At 36.7% G+C, this 20,795-nt stretch overlaps 1 protein-coding gene across 1 annotated transcript in view; it reads right to left on the reverse strand.

Moving 5' to 3' along the window:
• PTPN4 (protein tyrosine phosphatase non-receptor type 4) overlaps window positions 1–20,795 on the reverse strand; it is a 114,405-nt gene that overhangs the window by 56,376 nt on the left and 37,234 nt on the right. Inside the window, 2 exon segments of the mRNA XM_032216419.1 lie at window positions 5,410–5,517; window positions 11,684–11,838. Coding sequence (XP_032072310.1) covers window positions 5,410–5,517; window positions 11,684–11,821 — 246 coding nt within the window. The 5' untranslated portion in view covers window positions 11,822–11,838.

The raw sequence follows: 20,795 nt of genomic DNA on the forward strand, positions 1-20,795 counted from the left end.
AGTGATCGTGGGCGCACCACGGTTCGCCCACATAACACCGATCCTCCGTGAGCTGCACTGGCTACCTGTCGATCTCCGGGTGCACTTCAAGGTCCTACTCACCACCTATAAAGCGCTCCATGGTAGTGGATCTGGCTATTTGAGAGACCGCCTTCTGCCAATTACCTCCCTGCGTCCCATCAGATCGCATAGAGTTGGCCTCCTCCGTATTCCATCGCCAGTCAGTGCCGACTGGCGACTACCTGGAGGAGAGCCTTCTCTGTTGCGGCTCCGACACTATGGAACAATCTCCCCGTGGAGATTCGTACCCTCACCACCGTCCAGGCCTTCCGCACAGCCCTCAAGAACTGGCTAGCCCGTCAGGTCTGGGGCTAAGCCTATTTTCGCCCCTCCCGAATGTTGAGTGAATGTTGAGTTTTATTGTTTAATTATTTTTGTTCACATTTCTTTTTGCACTGTCCTACACTCCCTTTCCTTTGTGATTGTAAGCCGCCCTGAGTCCCCTCAGGGAAAAGGGCGGCCTATAAATGTTCAATAAAATAAAATAAAAAAAAATCAAATCTCTGGCGAGCCAGGGATAGGGGTCAGTCCTCTATCCTGGTGCTCCTTGACCTCTCAGCAGCCTTCAATACCATCGACCATGGTATCCTTCTGCGACGGTTGCGGGAGGTGGGAGTGGTAAGGCACCGTTCTTCGGTGGTTTCTCCTCCTACCTCTCGGACAGGTCGCAGTCGGTGTTGGTCGGAGGGCAGAGGTCGACCCCAAGGCCCCTCAATTATGGGGTGCTGCAGGGTTCGGTCCTGTCCCCCCTCCTATTTAACATCTACATGAAGCCGCTGGGTGAGATCATATGCCGGCACGGGATTAAGTACCACCAATATGCGGATGATACCCAGTTGTATCTGTCCGCCCGTGCCAACTCAGCGAAGCAGTAGAAGTGATGTGCCAGTGCCTGGAGGCTGTTAGGGGTCTGGATGGGAGTAAACAAGTTGGCACTCAATCCAGACAAGACCAAGTGGCTACTGATGTTCCCTCCCAAAGATTGGCCAAATATTCCATCTCTCAGGCTGGGGGGTGAAATTATACGCCCTCAGAGAGGGTTCGCAATTTGGGGGTCCTCCTGGATCCCCAGCTGACTTTAGAACACCATTTGTCGGCTGTGACCAGGGGGACCTTTGCCCAGGTTCGCCTGGTGCACCAATTGCGACCCTACCTGGATTGGGAGGCCCTTCAGATAGTAACTCACACCCTTGTGACCTCAAGACTGGATTACTGTAACGCGCTCTACATGGGGCTGCCCTTGAAGAGTGTTCAAAGACTTCAGCTAGTCCAGAACGCAGCCGCGCGAGCAATCGTGGGTGCACCCAGGTACCCCACGTTACACCTATCCTCCGCGAGCTGCACTGGCTACCCATTGGTCTCCGACACGCTTCAAGGTGCTAGTCATTACTTATAAAGCCCTGCACGCATCGGACCTGGGGTACCTGAGAAACCGCCTCCTGCCAATTACCTCCCAAAGACCGATTCGATCTCACAGGCTTGGCCTTCTCCGGGTTCCATCGGCCAGCCAATGTCGGCTGACAATCCCCCGGGGAGAGCCTTCTCTGTTGCTGCACCGGAATGAGCTCCCCGTGGAGATCCACCCCTTACTACCCTCCCGGCCTTCCGTAAAGCTACCAAGTCCTGGCTGTTCCGACAGGCTGGGGGCCTGTTGAAATATCCAGTCCCGCCTCAATTGTGAATGTTGTGCATTTTTAAATTCTTTGTATTGTCTTATTTATTTCCCCTTCCCTGTTTATTGTGATCGCCGGAGTCCTTTGGGAGGTGGGCGGCATACAAAACTAATAAACAACAACAAACAAGAACAACTGTGTTTTAAGCTTACTATCCTACAGCTTTGGGGGGATGGAGGCCAAAAATTTAAATATCCCCTAATCTATACATCAAAACATTTAACCCAAAATTATTCTATAAAACAACAGTTGAAATCAATGTCATGCAAGCAGATGGAAAAATCCAAAGAACAATATTATTTCAGTTTATCTCTAAGTATAGTCACTTTTAATAAAGAATCCCATTTATTCCAAAGAAATTTATTTTGATTATCAGTTTTAATTTCTGGATTAATTAAGTATATTTTAATTTTTTTAATTCATCATATTCATCTGAAACACCTGTAATGAACACGTCATGTTGGCTTTCCTTTCAACCCCCAAATTTGACAAGAAACCAATTTGGGATAAATTGATTTTAGATGTGCACCCTGGTGATTAGAAAGAACAAAAGGCCACATGCATCCTGTTTAAAATAGTTCTATTTTCTTTAGGAAATTACGCTTGCCTAATTTTGCTTCTCTCAGTACTATGAGCCATGGGTGTGTTACTAATTTATGTTATGTTATATTTTATGAGTGCTTTTCTAGTCAAATGATTTCTAGAACTCATTCACTGTAGTCTCAATCATCAGATTTGACATTCATGGAATGTACAATCACTATGATTCATTTTTATAAAAATCAACAAACAAAACTGCTGTCCTTTGCTAAGTAACTTTATGGTATAATACACATACACACACATACCAAAAGATACTATTTAACATATGATTCTTGGAAGAATTAAAAAAATTACCAATATTACATTAACAAAAATGAGCTAATATGATGGAGAAAGTTACAGGAAAAATGTTATCTGGGTTCGTGACCCGTCAAAAGCGCGTAGGACAAAAATCGCGCTCGACGAAAGCGCGCATGTGACGTCATCACAGCGCGACGAAAAATTAAAATTGAAATAAAATTAAAATTAAACCAAGCCGATTCACATAAAGGTAAGGGTTAGGTTTAGGGTTAGGTTAAGGTTAGGGTTAGGTTTAGAGCGTTAGCGTTAGGTTAGCGTTAGGTTAAGGGTTAGCATAGGTTTAGCGTTACGTTAACGGTTAGGTTTAGGGTTAGATTTAGGGTTAGGTTTAGAGTTAGGTTTAGGGTTAGGTTTGGGGGGGTTAGGGTAAGGTTTTAGCTTATTTTTACATTTTCGATCACAGTGCGATGTTTTCGTCGCGCTGTGATGACGTCAAATGCGCGCTTTCGTCGAGCACGATTTTGTCCTCCGCGATTTTGTGGTGGAACCATCTGGGTTAAAGAAACTGTGATGAAATACGACAGTATATATCAATATATAAGATAAATATTAAAAATACCAAGAATAATTAGTGGAGAATTTTTATTTTAAAATCAAGCTGGTTAGCTTTGTAAAACTATTGGTAATAATGCAAACCCTTGAGTTAATGAATTTCAGTTTAGCAAACTTTGGAGGAAACAGGAACCATCTGTCTTTATAATTTTATGCATCATAAACTCTCATTTTACATAAAACAGGCATGTACAACATTCTATTCAGATATAATAGATGCTCAGCTAAATTGATTATACTGTCCTAAGTCTACTCACACTATTTAATAAACTTTATATTAGATTTTGGTGTTATTGTGTTGTTATACACATACTTTTTGGGGATGGGATTCTTTTTTGTTACAAATTACTCTCTGTTTCCTTTTAATAGTAAATTAAATCAAGCAAGAAAACTGGCAAGACAGAGACAAGAACAAAATTTAATTATATGTTTAGAAAGGGAAAAGAAGGGCCCACTATGAGAGTGGTTACAATATTTACAACATTCTTACCTAAGTGTCTTCATTATTATAAAAAGATGGAGTAAGAGCACACCTCTGGAAGTGCCCATTATGATTGCCATATAATAGCAATATATGAGCCATCTATAACAGCGGTTCTCAACCTGTGGGTTGGGACCCCTTTGGGGGTCGAACGGCCCTTTCACAGGGGTCGCCTAAGACCTTCGGAAAACACATATTTTTGAAAAAATATGGATAATAATTTTATGGTTGGGGGTCACCACAACATAAGGAACTGTATTAAAGGGTTGCGGCATTAGGAAGGTTGAGACCCACTGATCTATAAGAATTATCTTAGGCTATAAAACTAGCCTATCAAGTTAATTAATGAAATATTTATTTTAATAAACTCAAAAAGAATAAATATTCCTCATGAGCTACAGTAATTAACAGCAAACTATAGTTCTGATTCAGAATAAATGATGGTGTCCTAACTGTCTCAGGACACATAGTTTAAGAACTGCTATGGGTGCCATGAAAAAAATGAGACATTAGATCTAAGAACATTTGGGGGTATCTGGTACAATATAAGATACAAACAGTGATTTGTGAAAATACTTATCATTATAAAAATAATTACCTTGCATTTCTGTTCATTTTTTGCTTTTTCTCATTACACTCTTTTTCTGTTAATGTGAGCACTTTGGCTATGATTTTATCATGATTTAGAAAACTCGTTTCATGGTTATTTGCATTTTGGACTAATATCTATTATCTCAAATATTCATTTTCTTTTAATAGCAGGGTATTAGTCTATTATTATGCAATTCTGAATTTAATTATAGATTCTGATTAGACCAGTATTAATAGATATCTATTCATTTCTGTATTTCTTACTCTATTCTTAGATGAAATTAAAAGCAATGATACATGATTTTAGCACAGGAAAAGTCTGAATGAACAAAGGATTGCATTTTGTTTCCTGTTGCAGTCTGCCATATGTACTCACAAAGGAACTTTATGTTTAATAAAGATATTACACAGACCTCAGGAGCAAAAATAACAGTAAAAGGAAGAATTTATATAATCTCTGTTAACTTCTTGAATTAGAATATGCAACCTTTGTTTTTTTCTCAGTCACTGAAATATCACTGAAAGGTAGAATATTGTTCTACCTTTCTCTATCCTGGAGTGTTAACAAAGTGTTAGAGGCAAACTGGTTAGATAAACGTGAAAAATATCAAGAGATATGTATTCCCTAATCTCTAAAAGAAGCTGTTGAAAGATCAATGTTTGGATCCTATAAACTTTGATAATTAGTGACCAGCCTCCAATATTTTTCTAAAGTCCCTAGAATAAAAAGTAGCAGAAAACACTAGGCATTCTTTGGTAGAGCTAATTGAGATTCTTTCTAATATCATTCACATCCGCCTTAGAGTTGAAATATTTCTGATAACTGCATAGCCTACGCCAAGAACTAGACAAGATAAGAATTTTCATGATTTTCATTTTCCCCTCAGTGGCACCTGTTACAATTTAAATGGGCCAAAGAACTTAGGAATTTACAGAGAAAATAAACTGGACATATTTATATTGCACCAGAAAACAAATGTCCAGATTTATTTTATTTTAAGGTGAAAAGAAGTGAAACTTGACCAATATATTGCTCATAATAATTTTTCTACAGTATAAGCAATCTCAGATGTGTTATGTGTTATGATTAATAAAACAAAATATCAAATGCCAAGAGAAGAGAAAATGGGAAGATATAGTATAGCTTACAGGGTTATCAGCAGAATCATCAGCCACTTGTAAACCAAAATAGTCTCTCTCAGTCAAATCAAGATGTTTGAAAACTACATCCAGCAGAACTTGCCCCTGATCATGTTTCTGTAGAAAGAAAAAATAACAAAATAGTTTACAGATAAAACTAAAATTTCAACCAAAACTTAAAGTTCTGTTAGTAATAACTTTCACTAGCCCTAAATAGAAATTTAGGAATAAAGAGATCTCTTTCAAACATTTAGCAAACCAAGCCAAACATATACCTAAATAGAATACACAAATATAAACATGCTCATCATCATTCAACTCTTGCTCATACATTTTTGCAATAGAATTTCAAGAAAAAATAAATAAAAATCTTACGTATACATTTTCATTTATGTATTAAAAAACGAAAGGGGGTAAAGATACAAATGGCATTCTTTTTTTTAAAAAAAAAATTCTTGTCATCCCAGTGACTGAATTTGAACAGAGGAATTTTTTTTCATTTTTCATTGATTCTGAGATTATAGGATCATCTTTTCCTGGTCTAATGAAACAACTGTTAAACATTAATAAGAAGTTAATACTGGTTGAACTACACATCAATGTTTTAAATATTGATTCTCTGCAAAGTATAATTGAATATAGTTGCACGTGTCAAAATGGTTGTATGTCATGTGCATTTCCGAGGTTAAATGACATCATTGTAGACTTAGAACTTGTAGAACATTTTCAACAGTTTGCCCTGCCTATGAGAATATAAACTTGTCTCTTTCCTTTTATATCTGACAGGTATGCTGTTTAACCACACCTTTATTTCCTTTGTTCCTTTTAGACTCTGTACTTGTACCTTATTTCATTACATCTTTCACTACTTTGACCTGCTGACCAATTTATACTTAATTTACTTTCTGTGAATATTAAAATTGAATATCCACTAACTCAGTAGCTCTTGAACTGTTTTGATCCAATTATTCCATTTCTCAGTCTTAAATGATGTTATTACTGCCAGAAGAAAGCAGACTCTTATTTTATAAAGTATCTCAACAATTCCAAACTGGATCATCGACTCACAAACAAGCTATTACAAAGTGCTCCATTAGCCCCCAAATATAGCCAAATTACCCTCACCGGGAGTAATTACCCTCAGTTTAAGAACACTGCACTAAATGATGAAGCTTTTCACATGAAAGTACAAGAACACACTGTTTTCCATTCCCACATTTTTAGTTCTATGCAATATTTCTACACGACTTGGGGAAAAAAACATCTTTACCTTTATGAGCCTAAATCACAGAACTTGCTTATGATCAGTAGCAAAGACCAAATACTTAACAAATGACAGAAATAGGTAAAAATTACTGCTTGTTATAACTGGCATGTTTTTACACACACTGGGAATACACTGGGAAATAATATAACAAAATTAGAATCAGATTTGATTTAGAAAAACCAACAGTTTTGCACTATGTTAATACTGAATCCTGTTGTAATATTTTATTTTATAGTGAATTCAAGTAACATTAGTTTATCACTGAAAACATATGATTGTTAGTAAATATTATGCTGTGTTATAATTTGCTTTTTGGGGAAACAAAGAGATACCTATTTCAATTTTTAAGTGTACAAAAGTAGTAATTTTTTTTAAAAAGCTTTAATATGTATATTCTTATCTTAACTTCATTTGATTTGGGAGCAATAGTGAGATATTTAATTCAGCAAAGTTCCATTTTCAAGTATAGCTGGAGAATTCTGTCAACTTTTGGAGAAAATGGCTATATTACTGTATGTATTGCAAAGGTTATAAAAAGATCATGGGGAAATCACTTTAGGTTGCAACGACAGTTCTCCATATGAATACACACACCCTGTCAATTTCAACCCACAAAAATTCAAAACTAAGTGGTAGACAAGAGTGGGAGGAACAGAAGGACCTAAGTAATATTAGCATCACTTCCACCCAAACAGGAAGGCTCTTGTTGGTTTAATCCAACAAATGCCACAGACAACTCACATCTTCATATATTCCATAAATACTTCCCAGACGGTCTCAAAACTGAACCACACCTTCCCTTTGTGTGCTTCTAAGTAGATGAGCCATGTAAATATCAGTGTATATGTGTAGGTTTTCAGAACACAGGTGTAATTTCCTTCTGTACATATTATCAAAAAAGAAAACAAACTGGCTCATCTTATTGCAGTGATCTTAACATATTAAGAAATGTAAAACATGCTGTTATATACAGTGTAATCCTCATGTCTTAAAAATGTCTTAAATGTCTTTAACCAGCATAATATAACCAAGTAAGTAAAAGAGGAAAAAGATGGGGGGGGGGGGGAGAGAAACAAGACATATTGACTACTAATAGCCCAAGAAAGTAATAAACATTCACTAGTGAAAAACTAGAAAACAGATTGGTGGTCTAGAATTATGAAACATCACCCTCCCCAAAACACTCTCTCTCACTCATTCTCTCTCTCTCACACACACACACACACCTTTTCTATACATTATCAATTTAAAGGTGCAACTCTAACTAAAAGCTCTTCTGGTGATTTCCACACAACACGCAATAAATATATGCATGTTGCATACTTACATATAAATGTGCATAACATTGTATGAGTATGTGTGTACTCCCAGAATCACATTCTCCACCCCAAAAAGGTAGTTAAATAATGTTTTTTTTTCTTCCTAGCACATATTGTCCCAACTGCAGGATCCCCCCTTTTCTTCCAGATCAAACTAATGCTGATCCATTGTTTGTGACTGGAATTGAACAACTGGCTTATCATTTGAGCTTGATGTTGTGGGCTGAGACAGTGAATTCTCAAAGTCACCCAAACCAGCTTTCATGCTTAATGAGAGACTAGAATTCCCAATATCCTGCTTTCTAGTCTGCTTCCTCAACCACTAGGCCAAATGGACTCTCTTGTAAAATAAGACATCATATTATTTTATTTTGGGTTAAAAAAAAAAAAAGTATTCTACTTATAAAAAAATGTGCCCACCATATATCAATCATTCTCTTGCATACAAGTAAACCAGTGTTAGATATATACAGTATATCATAGAAGGGAGTAGTACAACCCCTCACATTTTGTAAATATATAAGTATATCTTTTCATGTGACAACACTGAAGAAATGACACTTGGCTACAATGCAAAGTACCAAGTATACAGCTTGTATAAAATCGGCTGTCCCCTCAAAATAACGCAAACTGCTGGCAACAAAAGTGAGTACACCCCTAGTGAGAATGTCCCAAATGGGGCCCAAGTAGCCGTTTTCCCTCCCTGGTGTCATGTGACACATTAGTGTTACAAGGTCTCAGGTGTGAAGGGGGGAGCAGGTGTGTTAAATTTGGTGTTATCACTCTCACTCTCTCAAACTGGTCACTGGAAGTTTAACATGGCACCTCATGGCAATGAACTCTTTGATTTCTGGAGCCATGCCTTGTGGTCCGATGAGACCAAGATAAACTTATTTGGTTCAGATGGTGTCAAGTGTGGTGTCAAGCGTGGTGGCGGCAACCAGGTGAGGAGTACAAAGACAAGTGTGTCTTGCCTACAGTCAAGCATGGTGGTGGGAATGTCATGGTCTGGGGCTGCCGGCACTGGGGAGCTACAGTTCATTGAGGGAACCATTAATGCCAACATGTACTGTGACAGACTGAAGCAGAGCATGATCCCCTTCCTCCGAGACTGGGCCGCAGGGGATTATTCCAAAATGATAACGCCCACAAACACAATTCCTAAATGACCACTGCCTTGCTAAAGAAGCTGAGGGTGAAGGTGATGGACTGGCCAAGCATGTCTCCAGACCTAAACCCTATTGAGCATCTATGGGGCATCCTGAAACAGAAGGCAGAGGTTCGTAAGGTATCTAACATCCACCAGCTCCGTGATGTCATCATGGAAAAGGATTCCAGTGGCAACCTGTGAAGCTCTGGTGAACTCTATGCACAAGAAGGTTAAAGCAGTGCTGGAAAATAATGGTGGCCACACAAATAGTGACACTTTGGACCCCATTTGGACATTATCACTTAGGGGTGTACTCACTTTTATTGCCAGCAGTTTAGACATTAATGGCTGTTTGTTGCATTATTTTGAGGGGACAGCACATTTACACTGTCATACAAGTTGTATACTTAGTACTTTACACTGTAGCCAAGTGTAATTTTTTCAGTGTTGTCACATGAAAAGATATACTTAAATATTTACAAAAATGTGGGGGTGTGTGTACTCACTTCTGTGATATACTGTACAACATGCACATATCCACCACTTTCCTTTCATCAAAAACAAGAAAAAGTAACTTTGTTGAAATAGATGAAGAGAAATATGAGAAAGGCCAAATGAAATGAATGGAAATGTGAAAGAGAAGAGATAACTAGTTAGGACAGGCAAGAAAAAGGACAGAAAGCTTGCTTGTGTGTTTCAGAAAGGATTAAAATGCATGAGCAACAGGGATAAGCTTCACATCTCCCAAGTTGCTCAGGAGACTGATCTTCAAGGTCATCCTCAGCAGGGACATCTTCAGCCATCTGTACCTCCTGCTCATTCATATTTTCAACAGCTTTTTCTATTCTCAGTGAATGTCCATCACATATTATATGTGAGGGGAAAATACATAAATAAGATAAATACTGTATGTCTTCTTCCTGATCTCAGTTTCCTTACCTCTAATCCTTATTTTATAATTACCACTGTACCATCAAATTAATATATACTTTCAAATAGATTTTTTTATTTACATATGACAGTAAGAAAAAAGAAGCCCTTGGTTCCCCAAGAATTAATCATATAAATATTATCTGTTCTCCATAGACCAAAAATGCAATCATTATCACTGTGCATTAAAAATAGAAGCCTGAGAAAAAGAAATAACTGTTTGCCTATGTCATGTATGCTAATCTATTGTTGAACAGATTATAGATTCTATGAATTAGAAACTTTAGTTCTGGTTTTTCTTGCATATTATTCCATTTTATGAAACCATTGTTAAAAGACTAAATAAAGCCAAACTATGTTGGTTTTCATTTTGGTTCTTAAACCATCATTTGTATATGAAACTGTTCTTTTTCTTCCTACAGGATCAGGACAGAGACATCTGATGTTAATTTACAAAAATATTCTAGAAAATCTCAGTAAAAGAGGCAAGAACAAAGGCAAAACAATGGTTATACCATATTACTTTCTTGTCATTTTTACTGAGAGATTATCAGAACAGGAATATGTATCATCAATCTTATGTGTTGGCAAGAAGACAAAAAAAGGTCTTATTAGTCAAAGCAGTGTCCAAATTATGGAAATGTAATATTCCACTATATTCTGCACTGCTGAGACCACTTCAAGCACTGTGTTATGTTCTTGGTACAATAGCAATAACAATAGCGCTTAGACTTATATACTGCTTCAAAGTATTTTACAGTCCTCTCTAAGCAGTTTACAGTATGAGCATATTGCCCCAACAATCTGGGTCCTCATTTTCAAATCAAATCAAACCTATATTGTCAATGCACAATATGTGTACAATGAAATTGAATGAGCCACCCTTGGTGCATCCCCCCTGAAAACACAGGATACATCTCAATAACTCAATAAATAAAAGAGAAGCCTCGGAAGGAAGGAAGGCTAAATCAACCTTGAGCCAAGTTAGGACTGAACTCCTGGCAGTGGGCAAAGTCAGCATGCAAAACTCCATTCTAACCACAGTGCCGCTGCGCCACCATGGCTCAATACTATAAGAGGAATCGGAAAAACATTAACAGATGCAAAATACATTACACAAGAATGATGGGAAGACTAGAAACAGCCTTTGAAAGGAAAGGAGGCTAAAGAAAGTAGGCATTTTTAGGGGTTTAGCCCTAAAAATGTCAAAATGGGTGAGGAATTTAAGAACACTCTTCATGTTCTTAAAAGAAAGTCATACTTTTAGGAAAACACAGTGGCTATATTCTATCATCCTAGAGAGTAGGACACAAAATAATGGCATTAAGTTACAAGCAGGCAAATTTTCTTGACTGTTAGGAAAAATTCCAAATGGTAAAGACATTTGGCTTGAAAGTAATTACCGTGAAAGCTCTCCTTTACTGGATATATTTAAACAGAGATTTGATAGCAAGCGATCAAGGATGTTTTCATTTGCTTTCCTGTACCAAGTGGAGGTCGAATTTGATGACATGAATGCCCCTCTCAATCCTATTATTCTATTTCATGTTAAATTTGTTATAAAATGGTTAAAATGAAATATTGTATTATAGGATTGCTTCTTAACACTGTACTTACATTAAGTCTGAATGCTTGTATAGTATTATCTAGAAGAAGAATATTGCAGACCACCTCTGCATGCTGTCTATCTCGTGCCAGCTCAGATGCTCGTACATTGTAGGTTCTGCCAGCAGGCAATCGGAAACGTCCAGTCATTACTGTCCACACAGCGTCTTTAAAAGGAAAAAAAATTAAGACTTATTATTTCTAACCTTCTCAGGTTAAAGCACAAGCATGATTAAGCAAACAGAAATACACCTTGTTTTAATGCTTAAAGCTTTATATCTACTGCAAATAAGCTGGAAAAAATGGTTCTATAATGCCTTTATAATTCTGGGCAACATATAAATTTAATAATTATTAATATGTATAAGATCAATTCTTGATTCTTAAATTGAAATTTTGTCAAAAATGATACTATTTGCTTTGTAGTAAAGAGCAACAAAATCTTAGAAGTTGCACCTATTTTAAATGCAAATCCTTTTGAAACAAAATGGCACATAGAATAACTCTAATGAGTGTTTATGGACAAATCAGTTAAAATTCTTTTAACGTATTTGTCCATAATAATAATTTCATAAAATGTAATTTATAATTAAATAAGATATTCATGTATATTAAATGTATTCAAAAAATTAATAAATGCCAAAATTCCAAATGTTAAAAAACAAAGCAAAGATTTTTTTAAAAAAAATTATAATACTCAGGCAGCAATACAAGATTTATCACTGAAGAAAAAAATAAAAATATTTTATTTATATCATAAATTAGTCGCTTCACGCATTATGACCTTCATAAACTTCAGGATTATCATTCTTCTACCATCATAGGATATAACAGTTAACATATCTTAACCTGTCATAAATATCATCCAATCATACCTAAAATTCTTCTGTAGAGAATTTATACAGGGTTTGGTTGATACTACAAATCCCTTTATTACACTACATTAACTTATTGGCATGAAGAAATTAAAATTTTATCTGCAAAAAGAATGTATTATTACAAATGTAATAATTATTTTTAATAATTAAAATTATTATTTAATTATGTTTTTATACAAACCACAAGCCCCAAAAGTTATATTTCAGATATAAAACTAAGAAAATATTTACATAACTGAGGTTGGGTTTTAGTTTTCACTAATTCCAATTTAAGGCTGAACAACAGAATACTCCATGATATTGCTATTTAAACATGCACTTCAGATTACTGAAGTTATATTGCTCACTCTGTAGCATCTATTCCTATATTACAATGAAAGTTGTAACTTGTTTTTTTATTTTATTAGTTTGTCAAACATGTATGAGATAACAAGTATAAGTATGGACATGGACATGAACAAAGGGAATGAATACAAATAAATGGGGACAATAGGACAGGGACGATAGGCACGCTGGTGCGCTTAAAGCACGCCCCCTTTACGGACTTCTTAGGAATGGAGTGTGGTCCATAATAGACAGTTTAAGGTTGAAGCTGTGAGGGTTTGAGGATGTAACAATGGAGTCAGGTAGAGCATTCCAGACGTTTGCCACTCTGTTGCTGAAGTCATATTTTCTGCAATCAAGTTTGGAGTGCTTTATCTTGAGTTTGTATCAATTGTTTGCCCATGTATTATTGTGGTTGAAGCTGAAGTAGTCATTAACAGGTAGGATGTTGCAGCAGACAATTTTGTGTGCTATGCTTAGGTCCGACCGTAGGCAGCGCAATTCCAGATTGTCCAAGCCCAAAATTTTGAGCCTGGTGGCATAAGGGATTCTATTGTGAGTAGAGGAGTGGAGTACTCTTCTCATGAAATACCTCTGGACTCTTCAATCGTATTAATGTCTGATATACAGTGTGGATTCCAGGAAGACGAGCAGTATTCAAGAATTGGTCTGGCAAAGGTTTTGTATGCCCTAGTTAGCAGTACTATGTTGCTGGAAAAGAAGCTTTGCAAAATTAGGTTAACAACTCTAAATGCCTTTTGGCAATGCTGTTACCCTGAGCTTTGGGGCTTAGATTGTTTGAGATGAGTACTCCTAGATCCTTGACAGAGTGAGGGTCATTTACAAGATGGTTTTCGCCCAATTTGTATTTGGTGTTCTGATTTTTATTGCCAATGTATAGGACAGAGCATTTGTTAGTTGAAATTTGGGGTTGCCAAACACATGACCATTCTGACATATAGTCGAGGTCTCTTTGTTTTGTGTCATTTAGATTTGTAGGTGAAAGAAAAATTAATTATAAGGAGCCCAGCAGATACTGTTAAATACTATAGTTATAAATTAATATATAAGAGCCATGGGGGTGCAGTAGTTAGAATGCAGTACTGCCAGGAGTTAGATTCCTTTGATCCTGACTGGCTCAAGGTTGACTCAGCCTTCCATCCTTCCGAGGTCAGTAAAATGAGGACACAGATTGTTGGGGGCAACAGGCTGACTGTAAACCGCTTAGAGAGCTGTAAAGCACTGTGAAGTGTTTAAGTCTAAGTACTATTGCTATAAGGATGGAAAACTGAAGTTTGTGATCTCTATAATACCTAGGGACATCAAAACACACCACAAGCACTTTCTTAGAAATAGAATAAGAGTTAGAAGGGACCTTGGAGGTCTTCTAGTCCAACCTCCTGCTTAGGCAGGAAACCCTACACCACTTCAGACAAATGGTTATCCAATCTCTTCTTAAAAACTTCCAGTGTTGGAACAACCACAATGTCTAAAGGAAAGTTGTTCCACTGGTTAATTGTTCTGTCAGGAAATTTCTCCTTACTTCTAAGTTGCTTCTCTCCTTGATTAGTTTCCACCTATTGCTTCTTGTCCTACCCTCAGGTGCTTTGGAGAATAGCTTGACTCCCTCTTCTTTGTGGAAACCCCTGAGATATTGGAACACTGCTATCATGTCACCCCTAGTCCTTCTTTTCATTAAACTAGACATTCCCAGTTCCTGCAACCGTTCTTTATGTTTTAGCCTCCAGTCAACTAATCATCTTTGTTGCTCTTCTCTGCACTTTCTAGAGTCTCAACATCGATTTTACACCGTGGCGACCAAAATCGGATGCAGTATTCCAAGTGTAGCCTTACCAAGGCATTATAAAGTGGTATTAACCCTTCACGTGATCTTGATTCTATCCCTCTGTTTATGCAGCCTAGAACTGTGTTGGCTTTCTTGGCAACTGCTGTACACTGCTGGCTCATATTTGAATGATTGTCCACTAGGACTCCAAGATCCCTCTCACAGTCACTACTATTGAGCAAGGTACCAGGTACTGTACTGTTTTTCTTGCCTAAATGTAGAACCTTACCTTTTATAGTTGTATACTTAATGTTATATCCAATGTTGTGTTATTTCATTCTAATTTCTACTATTAATTCATTCTTTTTCAAACTGAATTCCAGCTGCTTTGTTTCAGTTGCAGACACAGGTTTTCAGACAATTAGAGAGAAATAACAGATGCATAGTAGGAAGGTTGCAAACCACTGCTATGCTTTCCAGGGATGTTAGAAAAAAAAGAGTACACTATACTAAAATCTGTCTTTGTTGGAATTATGCCTATGAATATTAGAATGGCTGTCTAGAAAAATAAGTTAGTGTTAGAAATTCTAAGAGTGCTGTTTAATGGATTGTTAGCCTACTAAGTGACAATCATGAGAAATACTGAAATTATCAGTAAGGATATATACCGTAAATGCAGAACATAATCCCTAAATAACTATCTGTTTCAAATGTTATTTTCTATTACATTTTAAAGATTTTGAGAATTTTAAGAATTGATCTATGATTATGCATTTATATCTCATCTCTTATTTTGTACAATGCATTTTAGTTATCTGATTAAATTATGTTTCTCCATGTACCAGTGGAGTGGACAATACTGGGGAGATTGTGTTATCTCCCCCTATAGATCCATATATTATCCTAAGCCAAGAACAAAGTACATAATGGTTGGCAGAAGGAACTAACAAGAGTGCGAAACCAGTTGTATCTAGTGACTTTATAGCATGTTTTGGGGATGCTTGAAAGGTTTACAGCATAGCCAAGAAGGGAAAAATGACTGTAAATGTCTGGTAACATGAAAAAGATGTAACCGCTAGAATGTAAATATGAAGACATAGATGTCATCGACTTGAAAAATTTTCTAGAGAAGTGAACTCTGCAGAAGTAGCACATATGCTGATATTTACAGAAAACATAGAATCTAAGATCTGCACACTAGCACAACAAAACAAAACAGAGAGCTAATGTAATTTGCTTGCCATCAATCCTCAACAATATTATATATACTGCTGATACTCTGAACTGTGACTGTAAAAAGATTCTTGTATAATCCTTGGATGCACCAGGCAAACAATTTTAATATTCATGAAGATTTTGAAAATACATAACCATAAGCATTATGTACAACATGTAAAAATTATATTCTTGTGCCATGTTAATTTGCTGCTTCCCTATTGAAATGCAATAGAATACTGTAAGATGACACTACAAAAGTACTTAGCATTCACAAAAGAAGGAAAACAGTTATTTTTGGAAATATAATAAGAGGTAGCAAAATAAATTATATGATAAAAGCCACAATTTGACGTTCCATCAAGTAACTATTTCAAAAACGGAAATATTTCTCAATTGTTACAAAAGAAACTCTGCTAGGGATAATTCAAATATGTGTATAATTCTTCGAATTTGTTTCTGTTTCTGAAATGTGCTACTAACATTCAAAGATTAATTAAAGTAAATTATAGTTTTTTTAAACCAAGCTAAGATACAAATATATTTCATAACAAGTTAAACGCATGTTATAGGCAGTTTACTGTGAAGCAGAGGATATGTGATGTTTATTTAAAATGGATATGTAAAATGATGTGTTTTTCTTTCACATGATCACAGTATTAAGTATGACATAACATCAAAACACAATGTACCTTATATAAACTGTGGTTTCTATTAATAAGTTTAAAGGAATATAATTTTCCAAGTAGTTTCAAAATTCACCTGTTAAGATGGGAACATGACTTTTTATTTCATTTAAAAATCAATGCATTTGAATCAAGATACATACAGCATATAACAAACTCTATTGTGTTGTAAACTATTGAAGTAATCTGGAAAAGGTTTAAGATTTTTTTTCTTGAGGAAGGAACAAGTACTGCTGATCTCAGTTACCATGCATGCTGTCAAGAGTCAAGCACTATTATTAAACTTCATGTCTCCACAGCTATTTATACTACTGTTTTGAATATGCCTTAGGAAATATTAATTTGTTTTAACAGTAACTTGTAAATCTAATCAAGCAGAGAATTCTGAAAGTTAATGGAGACTCACATGCATAAATATGGGGTTTAACACTTGTTTTTTAAGGACTTTCCATTTCTCTCTTCCTCCACATCACAAAATGAATTTTGTGTAGAATTTTCCAGTCAGAAACAAGTATTTCTATGATAAGCTGATGAAACAGCAACATTTTTCTTGCTTCTTTAGTTATCTACTACCTTGAAATTACAACTGTCATTGATCCTATTGCTACCTGAAACTGCAATATAAAATTGGAATAATCTATCGAATGCTTATAAACTTCTACACTTCCTTCAACGATAGCTTCCTTCTACCTCTGCAGTCCTGAAGAAAATGATAGCTTAGCACCTCAATAATCAGGTACAACAATAGAAAATGACAAAATACAAAAGAATGAGTGATAATTAAAAATTAATCATTCAAGCTCTATTGTGCGATTACTAAATCAAAAACTAAAAACTACCTTATGTATATAGAATAGAATAACAGAGTTGGAAGGGACCTTAGAGGTCTTCTAGTCCAACCCCCTCTACCAAAAGGTTGGCAAACCTTTTTGGCACCGAGTGCCAAAACTGGAGTTGTGTGCAAGGGAGTGCGGGAAACTGGAAGAGAAGCTCCCTGGCGTGCACCTGCGGGAACGCCAGAAACCAGAAGAGCAGTTCCTCGGCTTATATGCCGGGAAGCTAAGCTTCGGGTTTCTGGCGTACGCATACGTGCTGGTCTCCTAGTGTTCCAGTTTCTGGCGCGCACGCACATACAAAGACTAGCTGGCCGGCATGTATGCACCAGAAACCGGAAGCTCAACTTCCTGGTGTGACATGTGGGCCGGAATCCAGAAGAGCAATGGGCAACAATTGGCATGCCCGGAGAGATGGCTCTGCATGCCACTTCCGGCACTCGTGCCATAGGTTAACGATCACGGCCCTATACCATCTCAGACATACTGCACTGCTTATAGCCTAGCTACATCCTCCAAGGCTAACTAATATGGAGGAATAGTTTCTGTTTTGCTAACTACTGTTGTGAAAAAAAATCCTCACAAATAAACAAAACATTGAAGATAGATGACATTTACTATTACATACTTTATTCATTAAATATGAAATTCAGCCAACTGAACATTCAAAAATGCATTACAAATACCATTGACTAATGCTAATGGTTGATACGGTTTGCTGCCAGCGTCCTAGGTATCAACCAAGTACCTTCTTAAAATATAAGATGTTCCGAGTAACATGTTTTTTTTTGTTCCGCTGGTGTTATTGCAGGAAGCTGCAATTTCTTGATGTATCTTGTAAAATTCTTTGACATGGTGCCAAGTGCCCCGATGACAATGGGCTGTTACATGCTTCATCCATAGCCGTTGTTTATTATTATTATTATTATTATTATTATTATTATTATTATTATTATTGTACAATTGTATCACAGCGGCCAGTTGTTTCGCTGGATTTGGCATTGGTTACTAGTCGGGCCCCACCCAGGGGCCTAGGACGTCGTAACATATTTTCGTAATATGCGTGCAGATCCAAGCAGTGCGGCTTTTTGCATTTGACTGATGGTGATTTTGTCAATTTTTAACTGTTTTAAATGTAATTCCAGTGCTTTTGGAATAGCACCCAGTGTGCCAATTACCACTGGAATTACCACTGCTGGTTTGTGCCATAGTCGTTGAATTTCGATTTTTAAGTCCTGGTATTTTGCTATTTTTTCATGTTCCTTCTCGGCGACCCTGCTATCACCTGGTATTGCAATATCTATGATTGTAACCTTGTTTTTCTCAACCAGTGTGATGTCTGGTGTATTATGCGCCAGTATTTTGTCCGTTTGTATACGGAAATCCCACAAGATCTTGACCATCTGATTTTCTGTGACTTTTTCAGGCTGATGTTCCCACCAGTTTGTTGCTGTTTTAATATTAAAATTTTTGCACAAATTCCAATGGATCATTTGCGCTACTAAATTGTGCCGCAATTTATAATCAGTCTGTGCGATTTTTTTACAGCAGCTGAGTATGTGATCAACAGTTTCATCAGCTTCTTTGCAAAGTCTGCATTTGGCATCATCAGAGGATTTTTCGATTTTGGCCTTAATGGCATTTGTGCGGATAGCTTGTTCTTGCACAGCCAGGATTAGTGACTCTGTTTCTTTCTTTAATGTACATCATTATTATTATTATTATTATTATTATTATTATTATTATTATTATTATTATTATACAATTGTATCACAGTGGCCAGTTGTTTCGTTGGATTTGGCATTGGTTACTAGTCGGGCCCCACCCAGGGGCCTAGGACGTCGTAACGTATTTTCGTAATATGTGTGCAGATCCAAGCAGTGCGGCTTTTTGCATTTGACTGATGGCATTTGTGCGGATAGCTTGTTCTTGCGCAGCCAGGATTAGTGACTCTGTTTATTTCTTTAATGTACCTGTTGTTAACCATAACCAAGTTTGTTCACTGTCCACTTTATCTTTTATTTTTTCCAGAAATTGGCCATGCAGTGCTTTGTTCTGCCAACTCTCCATTCTTGATTTTATCACATCTTTTCTGTATTCTTGTTTCGTCTGTTGGGCCTTCAGTAGATTTTTGTTCTTTACTTCGATTAATAGATGTTCTTGACTTTCTTTTAAATAATCAGCCAGTGCATGTTTTTCTTCTTCAACTGTTTGCTTCACTTGTAATAATCCTCTGCCACCTGATTTTCGGGGCAGATATAGTCTATCAGTATCACCACGTGGATGTAAACTGTAGTGCAGTGTCATTAGTTTCCTGGTTTTTCGGTCCAAAAGGTCCAAATCAGCTTGTGTCCAGTTAACTATACCAGCTGTGTATCTTATAACTGGTATTGCTCAGGTATTTATGGCCTTGATTGTATTTCCACCATTCAATTTAGATTTCAAAATTTTCCTAACTCTGTTGGTGTACTCTCGCCTGACAATAGTTTTTACTTCTCCATGCTTGATGTTATCCAACTGAAGAATGCCTAAGTATTTGTAGGCTTCATTTTCTTTGCATTTAATTAATTGGCCATTGGGCATTTCAATTCCCTCACATGCAGTGATTTTGCCCCTTTTTATGGATACAGTGGCGCATTTTTCCATGCCAAACTGCATTGAAATATCGGTGCTGAATACTCGGACTGTGTTTGTCAATGATTGGATTTCTATTTCTGACTTTCCATAGAGTTTCAAATCATCCATATATAGTAAATGCGAAATTTTTTCAGCTTCTTTGGCTGTTTGGTAGCCTAATTTCATTTTTTTTAAGATTACTGATAGTGGGATCATTGCGATGATGAAGAGAAGAGGTGAAAGTGAATCACCCTGGAAAATTCCTCGCTTGATATTAACCATTCCGTAGATCTCATTCCCTACTGCCAACTCAGTTCTCCATTGTTTCATCACCTTTTCAGTAAATGATGTGATATTTTTGCTAATGCCAGTTGTTTCTAAGCATTTTATGATCCAACTATGTGGCAGTGAGTCAAATGCCTTTTTGTAATCAATCCAGACCATATTCAAGTTCGTTTTTCTGTTCTTACAATTTTCTAATATCATTTTATCAATTAGAAGCTGATCTTTTGTGCCCCTGCTCCTTCTTTTGTTGCCTTTTTGCTCTACTACCAAGATGTTGTTTGTTTCCAAATAATCCATCATGTTATCTGCAATAATGCCTGTGAGTAATTTGAAGGTTGTTGGCAAGCATGTTATTGGTCTGTAGTTTTCAGGGGTTGTTCCTTTAGTTGCATCTTTCTGAATTATTATTATTATTAATATTATTATTATTATTATTAGTGGTGGTGGTGGTGGTGGTGGTGGTGGTAGTAGTAGTAGTAGTAGTAGTAGTAGTAGTATTGC

The sequence above is a fragment of the Thamnophis elegans genome, chromosome 1, assembly GCF_009769535.1.
Source record: "Thamnophis elegans isolate rThaEle1 chromosome 1, rThaEle1.pri, whole genome shotgun sequence".
Taxonomy (NCBI): domain Eukaryota; kingdom Metazoa; phylum Chordata; class Lepidosauria; order Squamata; family Colubridae; genus Thamnophis; species Thamnophis elegans.